Source organism: Elephantulus edwardii, unplaced genomic scaffold, assembly GCF_000299155.1.
Source record: "Elephantulus edwardii isolate Elephantulus edwardi_28Jun2011 unplaced genomic scaffold, EleEdw1.0 scaffold00031, whole genome shotgun sequence".
NCBI lineage: Eukaryota > Metazoa > Chordata > Mammalia > Macroscelidea > Macroscelididae > Elephantulus > Elephantulus edwardii.
In genome coordinates, this window is record NW_006399781.1 from 9,989,024 (window position 1) to 10,001,542 (window position 12,519).

Here is a 12,519-nt window from a genome sequence, read left to right on the forward strand (position 1 = left end):
GGGGGGGAGAGGAACGAACTGGGGGGAGGGTAGAGAAAATAGTGCAACAATGAATGAATGGAAACCCAAAATCTCTGTAAATATTCATTAAAATTAATAACATTAAAAAAAAATTAAAACTAAGGTGCACCTGATTCAGGCCATAGTCTTTACAGTTACTTGCAATGTATCAGAGAGCTGGACAATGACTAAGAATAACAGAAGAATTGATGTCTTTGAGTTGTGGTACTGGAGAAGAGTATTGAACATACCATCGACTATGAAGAGAACAAACAAGTCGATCCTGGAGAGGGTAAAATCAAGTTGCTCTCTGGAAGCAAAGATTTTGAAGATCTGTCTCACATACTTTGGGCATGTTGTCAGAAAAAAACCCAAATTATATACCCATCTTGAAAGTGTTTTTGAACCACAGACAAAATGTGACATTCCTCAAAGAAGAGCCAGGTTTAGAACCCAAGTCATCCTGGGTCCAAAATAAAAGGCCTTCACTCATTGCATGGACTTATAGAAAAAGTGATTTGAGCTAATCTTAAAGAAAGAGAGAGATTTCCACATGCAGAGAAAGGAGAAGAACATGAATCAGAGAACCAAGTAAACCAAGGATGGGTTAAAATGAACCCCCACATACCTGAGAAGTTGACAATGGGCTGGAACATATTGACAGGAAGGCCAAATAGCTGGAGGTTTTGATACTGTACACACATGGTAGGACATCAACAGAGGTATCTAAGCAAGAGAAGGATTCATTTCTATTTTAGCATATTAGCTCTGGCAGGTGATTTGCATACATGATGTGATGATGTTGTTGTTGTTGTTAAGTGGTGTCTAGTTGTAGGCGACGCATAGCGACCCTATGAACAAAACACCTGAGCGTTTGTATAACTTTCACCCTTTCTACAAAAATATCCTGATCAGAGTTGATATGAACTTGATGCAGGACCATGGCTATGGAGAGGAAGTGGGGACAATAGGCTGGGGGGAACTGAGTAGTTAGAATATGTGACTTATTAATTAGAAGAAAGGATAGGGGGGAAAAAACCCTCCAAAGTGTCATAGGTCTGCACATCTCAGAGAAAATGTCCTTATCATAGCATTAGAATCCCCCCTGGGGGTCGACAGCGAATGCTTGTCATGTACAGAAGTGCAAGATCTCAGCAATGTCATGAATGGAAGTCTAGTGTGCAGATAGGCCCATGGATAGAAACATGTGATCAAGGGTATCCTCTCTTCTTTGTGAGAGTAAGAGACTAGGAACTACAAGTATCCCCCACTTTTTGAAAGTTTACTCTACACCTTTGCTTTTATGAAAGCCAGCTTTAATACTTGTTTTCACTAGAGGAAAGAAACATGAAGAGGATTTGGGCATTTATGAGAAAAAAGACAAAAAACAAAACTAGCAGCCAGCGTTTGTTTTGACTTAAAGAGGGAGCAATGGCCATGACATTGTCATGACTGGAAACTCCACATTAAACTTCCAACCCCTTGAAAAGTCTCTGTGAACACTATATGCTAGCGTTACTGTAGGTTTTATGTATGATTTGGTAGGTTATTTGGGGGAGTCTGGGAATACTCAACCTTTTTTCTTATATGAATAAATGATAATTGTGTCTCCATTTCATGCCCTTTGGCTTACAGGATGTTTCATAACAAGGCCCTGCTTTCTGGGAGGAAGCGTACCTAAGTGCCTGTCAGTTGCAGACTGTCGTTACACTGAGTCATTCAGTGACTTCATGGGACAGCTTCCCTGTAGGGTCTTCTGGGTTATACTCTTCATGGGAGCAGCTCACTGGCTTTTTGCCCTAAAAATTGCTGGGTAGGTTTAAGTTAGCAAATCTTTTTGCCTCTTACACAAGCCCTTAACCATACACCATCAGATACTCAAACTAGAAAACTCAAACTCATTGCCATGGAGTGGGAACCCACTGACCTGCCAGCAGGTTTTCAGAGACTATTAATCTAATGGGAGGAGCTTGCCCATCCTTCTTCCACAGCGCAGCCAGTGGGCTTTGGATTGGCAGTGCAACTCCTTACCCACAAGAGCACCCCGACTTCCTAAAAGAGAGAGCCAGCTCTATATATTCTGACATGATGGTTATTAAGATAAAAATCAAACACATTTCTAGGCAGTGTTAGTATATATAAAATTCATTTTCTTTTTTTAAAATTCATTTTCTAAGGACTAAAGAAAAAAGATACATCTTGGATTTTCAAGATATGATACAGAAGTATTTATAAATTATAAGGTTCTATGTCTGAAATTTCCTTCAAATAATGGATGGGGGTTCAGTAAGTAGGAATACAGATTGGTTATGAGTCGATAAATCTTGATGCTGGGTAATGATGAGTATGTGGAAGTGGATTTTACGTCATTTCCTCTATTTCTTGTATATGTTTAAAACCTTTCATTTTAAGCTTTTCCTGTGAGCGGCTTCAGGTAATCTCCCAACATGGTTCGCTACTCACTTGACCGGAAAACCCCACAAAATCATGCAAATCAAGAGGCTCAAATCTCCGGGTCCATTTTAAGAACACCCGAGAAACTGCCCAGGCCATCAAGGGTATGCATATCCAGAAAGCCCCCAGGTATCTGAAAGATGTCACTTTGCAAAAGCAGTGTGTGCCCTTCCAACGATACAATGATGGAGTTGGTAGGAGTGCCCAGGCCAAACAGTGTGGTTAGACACAGGGTCGGTGGCCCAAAAAGAGTGCCAAGTTTTTGCTGCATATGCTTTTTTTTATTTTATTAAATTTTATTAGTTTTAATGAACATTTACAGAGATTTTGGGTTTCCATCCATTCATTGTTGCACTGTTTTCTCCACCCTCATCCCCAGTTCGTTCTTCGTCCCCCCCCATGTCTGTTTTAATTGTCCAATTGCCACAGTGCTTGTCAAAGCCAGTTCTGATTAATCTCCTTTGTCAGTGTGTCCCTTGCCATTCCCTATCACTCCTCCCTGAGAGAGACTTCACCCTGATTCATAAGGAAAAGGGGATGGTGTAGTCTCTTAGCTACTTCCTGCTGAAAAGGGACGCTGTGGGTTTCAGGGTGAAGGTCTTCTCTCACTACTCTAAAGGGCCCCTTTAGCAGTAGGAAACACATAGACTATTATGGAGATTGATTTTGGAATTTAGATGCACTGTTATCAATTGTGCTTAGCAGTACATGTTCATATCCTTGAAGATGTATCATGGAAGTGTTGCAGCCTAGAAGATACAAATTTAACTAACAAGTTAAAAGTGCATGAGTCAAAAATTGAAAAGCAATAATATTCTGAGTAGAGGTTCTAATAGTGGCACAAATCAAGTTACAGAGGTAAGGTGGTTCCATTGCCATCCTTACTCTAACTTAATTCTTTTTTTTAAAAAATTTGTTATTAATTTCAGTGAAAATTTACAGAGGCTTTGGATTTCCATTCATTCATTGTTGTAGATTTGTCCCCTCCCAAGGCTTCCCCCCACCAGACATTACCCTCTTGGAAAAATAAAAGAAAAGATTCTTTCATTATTTTACAAACCCTCCCCCAGGTCCACTCCACCATGTAGCCATCGCTCTAGACTCCTGTCATGACCGAAATACCTAATCACCTATCTCTTTTAAACAGTTTTCTCCCTTCTCTATTTCAGAGCAGCATACATTATTGAACCCATCTTACTCAGTCTCTCCCCAACCCCAAGGACAGTCCCATTCTACAACAGTGGCACCATGCAATATTTGTCCCTTTGTGACTGGGACATTTCACTCAGCATAATGTTCTCCGGAGTCAACCATTTTGAGTAATATGCTGCATATGCTTAAAAACACCAAAAGTAATGCTGAACTTAAGGGTTTAGATGTTGATTCTCTGGTCATTGAGCACATCCAGGTGGGCAAAGCCACCAAGATGCACTGCCACACGTACGTACAGAGCTCATGGTTGGATTAGCCCCTACATGAGCTCCCCCTGCCACAATGAGATGATCCTTACTGAAAAGGAACAGATTGTTCCTAAACCAGAAGAGGAGGATGCCCAGAAGAAAAAGATCTCCCAGAAGAAACTGAAGAAACAAAAACTTATGGCTCGAGAATAAATAACGTCATCAAATAAAATGAAAATTTTAAAGCTGAAAAAAAAAACAACAAAAAAAACCCCCTCTCATTTTAAAAAAGAACAGGAAGGGGAGGGAATTGTGTCAGTCTTCCATTTTCTTTTCTGTTTTCAAATATTCCATTACATAGTGCTTCTCTGTGCCTGTTTACGTACTCTTCCCTCCATCTGGAAAGTCTTTTCACTATTCCATAAACACCCAGGTCAATTGTCATGTCTTCTCCAGCTCCCACAGACAGACAGTTGTGCCTTCTCTGTGTCTGGGGCTCCGAGGTGTGTCCCCATTCCTGAGATTGCAAATCCTGTGCTCCAATGTCATTATTGTCTCCTCAGGAGTCAGCAAGCATTTCCATAAATGAGACAATGTCTCGTTTGACTTTTAGTACACCCAATCCTTAGCTCTGTGCTTACTCTATAATTGACATTTAATAAATGTTTGTTAAATTAATGGGCCAGGTTCAGTGACCCTGGAGGACATTATGCTGAGTGAAGTGTCTCAGTCACAAAAAGACAAATACTGCATGGTGCCACTGTTGTGAAACAGGACTGACCTCGGGGTTAGGGGGAGACTAAGAAAGATGGGTTCAATGATGTATACTGAACTGAAACAGAGGAGGGAGAAAACTGTTTAAAAAGGGATATGTGATTAGATATTTTTGTCATGACAGGAGTCCAGAGTGAAGGCTACATGGTGGAGTGGACCTGGGGGAAGGGATTGTAAAACAATGAAATAATTTTTCTTTTACTTTTACAAGAGGGTAGTGTACTAGGAGGGAGGGTTGGGAGGGGAGAAAAGTGTAAGAATGAATGAATGGAAATCCAAAGTCTCTGTAAATTTTCATTGAAATAAATAATAAATTAAAAAAAAATAAAAGCAGTAATTAATGGGCCAGGTTCCGTGAAAAAGATTATGAACTTTCTTCATCATTTTGGTACATGCTGACATTGAAGGCAAAGGAATACTAGAGAAGATAAAGTAATATAGTCGAGCCTTCACCAAGTGCATAGCGGGGCTAAGATAAGAGTGATGAACAAAAGGTGTGACATCTGCACTCAAGGACATTACTACCCCTTTGGCCAAGAGAAACCATGGGGAGAGCTAATAACATATAAGTAAAGCAATAAAGCTATGTATTGCTATAATGAAGATTCTCACCATTGGGGCAATTGGCAGCATCATGATAGAGAAGAGATTGAGATTGTTAACAGATTCAGCTTGCTTGGCTCCACAATCAATACTCTTGGTACCAGTAGCCAAGAAATCAAAAGAATAATTGCACTGGGAAAAGTTGCGATCAGAGACCGCTTCAGAGAACTGAGGAGCCACGGTGTCAGTCTAGAGACTAAGGTGTGACTGATCCAATACATGGTCTTTGAAATTACTTGCTATGCATCAGAGAGCAGGACAGTGACTAAGGAATATAGAAGAATCAATGACTTTGAGTTGTGGTGCTGGAGAAGAGTATTAAACATGCCATAGACTGTCAAGAGAACAAACACATCTGTTCTGCAGATCTGTCTCCTTGGAGACAAGGATTTTGAAGCTTCAGCTCACATACTTTGGGCACACTGCCAGGAGGGACCAGTCCTTGGAGAAGGACGTCATGCTTGGAAAGGTGGAGGGACAGCGCAGGAGAGGAAGACATGTAGAGGAGATGGAATGACACAATGACTGAAGGAATAGGGTCAAGTGTGTCAGAGACAGTGAGATTAGCTCTGGACAGGACAGGGTTCAGAGCTGCTGTAGGTAGGGTCACTATGAGTCGCAAGCAACTTAATGTGTGAACATCAACAAAGAGGTTACAGTGATAAAAGCCGTGATGGCACAATGATTAAGCACTTGGCTACCAACTAAAAGTCTAGTAGTTTGAACCTACCCAGTGGCTTCTTGGGAAAAAGTGCTGGTGATCTGCTTCCCTAAAGATTACAGCCAGTACGACTTCAAGGATCAATTCTCTTCTGTCACACGGAGTTGCTGTCAGTTTAAAATTGTCTTCACTGAACAACTATAATCAAACCCAAATGAACACTGACATAGCATCAGTTGCAACTTGTAACTGACCTTCCTTTGGGTTCCGAGGCTCTGAATCAAATGAGAAGAAATTGTCCGTCTTTCTACCTGAGAGTGGCCTGTAGATTTGAACCACTAGCAAGGCGGGGCCTTTTTGAGATAGCACAACTCTCTACAGAGTGCACCACCAGAACTTTCCTCACATCTATTATAGAATGTGAGAAGTCCTGTGACAGAAATAGACACGGAGACACTTGCTACCTACCCTTCAGTGAAGCAGGTATCATTATCTCATTTACATATGGGCAGCTGCATGTACAATCAGGTGAAGTTAGTTGGTAAAGTCCACAGCTATGAGTACTGAGTAGTCTGCCTGCCATTGAGCCCTCTGCCTCACGCTGCCATTCAGCAACAGGTAAATGTCCAGAGCCAGAACTGGGACTGGACATTACAACTGGTGACTGGCTGTCTTGAAGAGATGGCTGAAAGCAGTAGTGGGCTAGCGTAGGTGGAGTATGGTCCCCTAAGAAGTAAAAGCAGTTGACACTCACTGAGTGCACAGTATACTCCAGACTAAACCAGGAATCCACGATCTTATTTAATCCATTACCAATGCTACAAAGGAGGAACCTTGAGCCTCCATTTTACTGAGCCCCCTGGAAACTGAGGATTAGGGGGAGTTAAGTGACCGAGGCCACACACCTGCAAACACAGGGGCCTAGGCTCATACCCTGTTGCTGTGGTTGCTCGCTGTTGCTAGGTCAGCCCCTAACTCACAGCCACCCTGTACACAATGGGACAAAGTACCACCAGCTCTGTGCCAGTTCTGTGATCAGTTGTAGATCAGACCATTCACGGGGTTTCACGGGCTGATTTCTGCGAGGAGACTGCCAGGCCTTTCTTCCTCATCTCTCTCAGACTGGAAGTCCTGCTGGAACCTGTTTTAGAAACTGGCATACTTACTCTTTAGCACTTTAAAAACATCATTGATAGTCCACTTCCCCAGTGCAACACATCTTTTGATTTCTTAACCACTGCTACCACGGTTTTGGATTGTGGATCCAAGTGAAATTAAATCATTGGCAACTTCAATCCCTTGTTCTATAATTTCTGTTATACCAGCACCAGATAACCAAGATGGTTGCCATCAAGTTCATTACAACTCACGGCAGTCTCATATGTACAGAACAGAGCTGTGCCACTCAATTTTTCAAGGATGGACCTTTCAGATCAGTTTACCAATTGCTTCTTCTAAGTCACCTCAACATGTCACTTCTGCATGAGTTCTAACCCTGCTTTTCAGCTTGTTGCTGGGAGCTTAATTGTTTGCACTATCCCCAAACAAGATACTCTATCTTGGAGGAAGTGTAATCAGAGTGCTTCTTAAAGGCAAGAATGGTGAAACCTTGTCTCACATACTTTAGGCATGTTGTCAAGAGGGCCTGCTGTTGTTAGGTGCCGCCTAGTTGAGTGTGATTCATGGCAACCCTATAAACAACAAGTCTGAACTCCGTCCTAACCTGTCCCATCCTCATCACCTCTGACATGCGTGAGTCCATTGCTGCAGTCACTGTGTCAGTCCGTCTCATTGAAGAGGGGGGCTAGTCCTTGAAAAGACGGCAAGCTGGGAAAGGTGGCAGGTCAGAGAAGGAGAGGAAGACCCTCAACAAGATGGACTGACACAGTGACTGCAGCGATGAGTTTAAGAATACCAGAGGTGGTGAGGATGGTGTAGGATGGCAAGGTTCAGAACCACGGTTTACAAGGTCACTGTGAATTGTAGTCAACTCAGCAGGACTAAACAACAACAAGGATTCTGGTACTGTAGAAGAAGGAGGAGGAGAAGGAGGAGGAAGAGAGGAAAGGAAGAAGGAAGGAGGAGAAGGAGAAGATGGAGGAGAAGAGGAAGGAGGAAGAGAGGAAAGGAAGGAGGAAAAGGAGAAGATGGAGGAGAAGAGGAAGGAGGAAAAGAAGAAGAAGGAGGAGGGAGAGGAGGTGGAGGAGGGGAGGAGGAGAAGAAGGAGGAAGAGGAGAGGAAGGAGAAGAGGGGGAGGGGGAGGAGAGGGAGAAGAAAGAGGATGGGGAGGGAGAGTAGGAAGGGAGGAGGAGGAAGAGAGGAGTAGTAGGAGGAGAGGAGGAGGAGGAGGAGGAGAAGCAGAGGAGGAAGAGGAGGAGAAGAGGAAGAGGAGGAGAAGGGGAAGGAGAAGGAGGAGGAGAGCGAGAAGGAGGAGGAGGAGAAGAAGAAGAGACATTCACTGCCCCAAACTATTTATAAATTTATAAAAATGTTATTCCCGGGATTTTCATGCTGTTCTTGCAACCTCCTGTGCTCACTAAGCACAGGGAAATGGCAAAGAAGTAATTGCTGTCCTTAACAAATTACAAAGCAAATAAAACCCTACAACATCAAGGTGTACTGGTACACCTCTTAGCCACAGTTACCTAGGAAACAGACAAGAAAGAGAAGGATGAAACCATCCAGTGGACAGGAGCAGCACTGAGCCGCATCCTGTGATAGCAGCCATTCACTGCTAACATCCTTTGGTTAAGTGAAGCACACTTTCTACCAGTTATTGTTGTTGTTGTTGTTGTTGTTGTTGTGTACCATCGAGTGAGAACTGACTCATAGCTGACCCTTCTGCGGGGATTCAGAGGCAGTTAATCCCATGGGAGGAGATTGCCTATCATTCTCCTGTGGAGCAGCTGGTGGATTCAAACCACATGCATTTAGGTCAGCAGTACAGCCTCTTATCACTAGGTCTCCAGAGTTCCCTCTCTGTACTGGATGCAAGGATAAATCTGTAAAAGAATGGGCCACTCAGGCACTTGCATTTACAGATGATATAATCTATGAGAGGGTCAAGTTATTTTAAATAAGAGCTGTTCTCCCAGAAGGCAGTAGAAGCAATAGAAGGCAAGCCTGAATGAGGACGGGATTGTGTCCAGCGGTGACTGAAGCTGGCGGTGTGTCATGCTCATCCCTCTGACACTGGCGGTCTTGTGTTCATGGCCCCATTTGCTTGACCTTGACTCCGCAGGGCTCGTGCAGTCTCAAAGGACTGCTCTTGTCCTTTGAGTTTCATAGATTATACCTACTTCCGGGGATGTCTGAGATCTTCTTGAAATTAGAGGCCTTGAATGTACTAAGATCAAAAAGGTTTGCACTTTATATTCATGTGCGAGCAAACCAAGTTGCTTATTAGCATCTTTGTAAAAAGTTAACCTTAATTAACTCCAAGAGGTGGAATGACAGCAATTTTATTTTCATTTTGTCTCTATGCATTTTCCAAATGTCCTCCCACAGTCATGGACACACAACCTCCAAGGGAGCTCTGGGGGTTTTGTAAGGAATTGCACCTGCCAACTCAAAGGCCTGGGGTTCAAATCCACCAGTTGTTCTGTGGGAGGAAGATGGGCTGCCTCTGAAAGCCCACTGGAAGGTCAGCTATGGATGGGTTCTGACTCGATGGTACCCAACAACTACACAATCTCCTTCAATAATCATGGACTGCATTGTGATAAGGAGGTGGGGGAAACCCTGTTATTGTTTGTTTGTTTTGAGGATTGAGTATAAAGATTGACTGCAAAATAATCCCTTCTCCATCCTAAAGGTTCTCTTTCCCTCTCTGGCCTCACCCTTGTCACTGGGCTGTGAAGCTGCCTCCCTGCCTCCTGGGCCCTCCTTTCTCCATCCCTGCCTGTCGGGTCTCAGCTGATGCCTCTTTAGCAGTCTCCGTCCCCACCTTCCCAGGAAAGCCAGAGACCTGACCTTTCTGCCTTCCCAAGAAAGCAGTCCACGTGAGCAGCTCTTGATAAGCAGAAATCCCCTTATTACATATTAGAAAAGTGATATGAAAATAAATAAAAGCACGTTCACATTTATCAAACATCTCAGGGCTGTGGTCCCCATGAGATTCCCAGGAACCCTTCACAGATGAAGCCCACACCATGCCCTGTGAGGTAGGTTGGATTCTGCCCCCTTCCACAGAGGGAATCCAGAGAATTTTGGCACAGGGAATTGGGAGTCAAGTTCACAAGCGTCGTCTCCAGCCAGGTTTTCTCTTTAAGATGCCCACCCCGCAGCAGTGGGCAGAAACGTCCCTGTGATGGGGACTGGAATAGACAGGTCGGAACAAACGAGGCCTCCGGACGCAGCCAAAGGAAGCAGCGTGTTGTCGGAGCCTGGCTATTTCTGACTGCCCTAGTTAGGTGCTCCGCTCCCAGGGTGATTTTATAATCACAAGGTCGTTTGATGTTTTGCAATGTGACATCCATAAGGACATTACTGAAAAGAAACCCTGGCCCTTCTGTACTTTCTGTGCCTCGTGGAAAAGGTGAAGAAGTGCAGCTTTCTTAAAAGAGCCTCTTTCCATGGTTCTCTTGATGTTACTGGTGTCCTTTGCTTCCACAAAGGTTACATTTGCAACTTAGGGCAGAGAATTGGTTGGAAGACTGTTTCAACATTTTCCATCAGTACAAGGTCATACCGGCACAACTGGGGCCTGAGAAAAGAAGACAGAACAGCCTTGTGAGGGGTCAAAACAAAGCTGCCACATTCTAACAAGATGTATCTTATCCTTAGGAAAGAAAACGATCTAGCAATTATTTCAACAACATAGGAAAATGCTTATGATATAAGCAAAACAACAAAGCAGAGTGAAACATTTTATTACCCACATAACTCCACTTTGTGGGAAAAATTAGAAGTACCCCAAAATAAGTGTTCATCTCTGAATATTGACTTTATGGATGACAGTTTTCTGCTTCTAAAGACATTTTATACATTGAAGATTTTCTAAAATTGCATGCATTCTTTCTTTATTCGGGGGGGAGGGTTAAAAGCCCCACTATTTTGTGATGTAATGATCATTCTTTTAAGAGGAAGATATTGTTAAGTTGTTAAGGTATTCTGAACCAAAAAGAAAGAATTCAAAAATATTGATAGCTCACATCCATCCTGTTCCTATGCATAGACTGAGTGCTAAGACTTTAGTGTAGAGTAGTATCACAAGGCCGACATGCAAACACACCTCTGCAAAATGTCATCCCTCCCTCTCCTTCCTTCATTCTCACGCTCTCTCAGGCTCTCTTCACACACACACACACACACACACACACACACACACACACACAGACTGTGAGAGAGGCAGAGAGAGTTATTAATTGAGTCATTTGAGAATAGTGTTTCCCATTTAAAGGGAGTTTTGGTGGGAACTTAGGGTCCATAGGAAGTTGGCCTGTTAATCAAAAGGCTGCATCCATCTGGCAGTTCGAATCCACCAGCAGGTCCTTTGGAGGAAGATAGGCAAGTTCCCCTGGTGCCATTTACAGCCTCTGATACCTAATGGAACGTCAGCTATGAGTAAGTTCCAATTTGAAGGCAGTGAGTTTAAGTTGTTTAGTTGCCACTTAATTCTTCATTGTGTTTCCTAAGAACAAGGATTTCCTCAGTAGAATTATCAAATTTAAGGAGCTCTGGTACACAGCGTTTTGTGCTGCTGACCTAGAGAGGGGCAATTCAAATCCACCAGCTTCTCTGGGGGAGAAAGATGGGAAGCTGCATCTTGCTAAGTAAGGTTTACAGCCTCAGAAACCTGGTGGAGGGTCACGATGAATCAGAATAGACTCAATGGCAGTAGATTTTTGGGTAACATTGATACAGTACTTTTATATGACATAATACATTATATCTGTGGATTCAAATATTCTAATTTTATGTACTCTTTTAATATTAGCCTTTGTTCAATCAAATTAAATAAGGCTTTCTTTTCCAAAGGAAAATAAAATTCCACTTGTACCATAATAGGTAGTTAGAGAGGGAGCATATAACAACTTTATTTTCTCAGCTTACTGGACCATTTATCTTTAAGTATATATTGGTATAACTATCTTTTCATATGCTGGACTGGAAGTTCTTATCAAAACCATTTTTTTTTTAATCCTTCACTTCCTCATTGTAAGTGGTGTAAGTATCTTATTAAAACATCACACCAAGCATACCCAACAAAACGCAACAATCCCTTTAGAAAAAAGGGCTTGTCCAACCCTGCCTACTGCTCACCTCTCTGGATAGACCAGTGACCTTAACTTCATCCGGAGGATCCTGAGCTTGTACTTGGGGCCGATAACAGTTCCTGTAGAAAATACTAGGGAAATAGTTGCCACGTTATCCAGATCTTGATTAAATCTCGCAAGCAGGCTGACTTGGTGGTATTTCTGAAAGGTTGCCGGTTCACTGGAAGGAAGAAAGGATACTTAGAACATACATAGATAATGAGAGAAAGCAGTCATGCAGCTGGTAAATCACTGGTAGGCAGGTCACCAGGGAAACTCTGGGTGGTACATATGATTAATGCTCTTGGCTACAAGCCAGAAGGCTGGAGGTTTGCGTTCACTGAAAGATGCCTTGGTTTTGATTTTCTTT

At 42.9% G+C, this 12,519-nt stretch overlaps 1 protein-coding gene across 1 annotated transcript in view; it reads right to left on the bottom strand.

Moving 5' to 3' along the window:
- Positions 1-10,509: 10,509 nt before the first annotated feature.
- LIPH (lipase, member H) overlaps positions 10,510-12,519 on the bottom strand; it is a 51,626-nt gene continuing 49,616 nt past the window's right edge. Inside the window, exons 11-12 of the mRNA XM_006884164.1 lie at positions 12,157-12,330; positions 10,510-10,597 (exon numbers count right to left, since the gene is read on the bottom strand). Of these exons, the coding sequence (XP_006884226.1) occupies positions 10,510-10,597; positions 12,157-12,330 (262 nt within the window). The remainder of the gene's footprint in view (positions 10,598-12,156; positions 12,331-12,519) is intronic.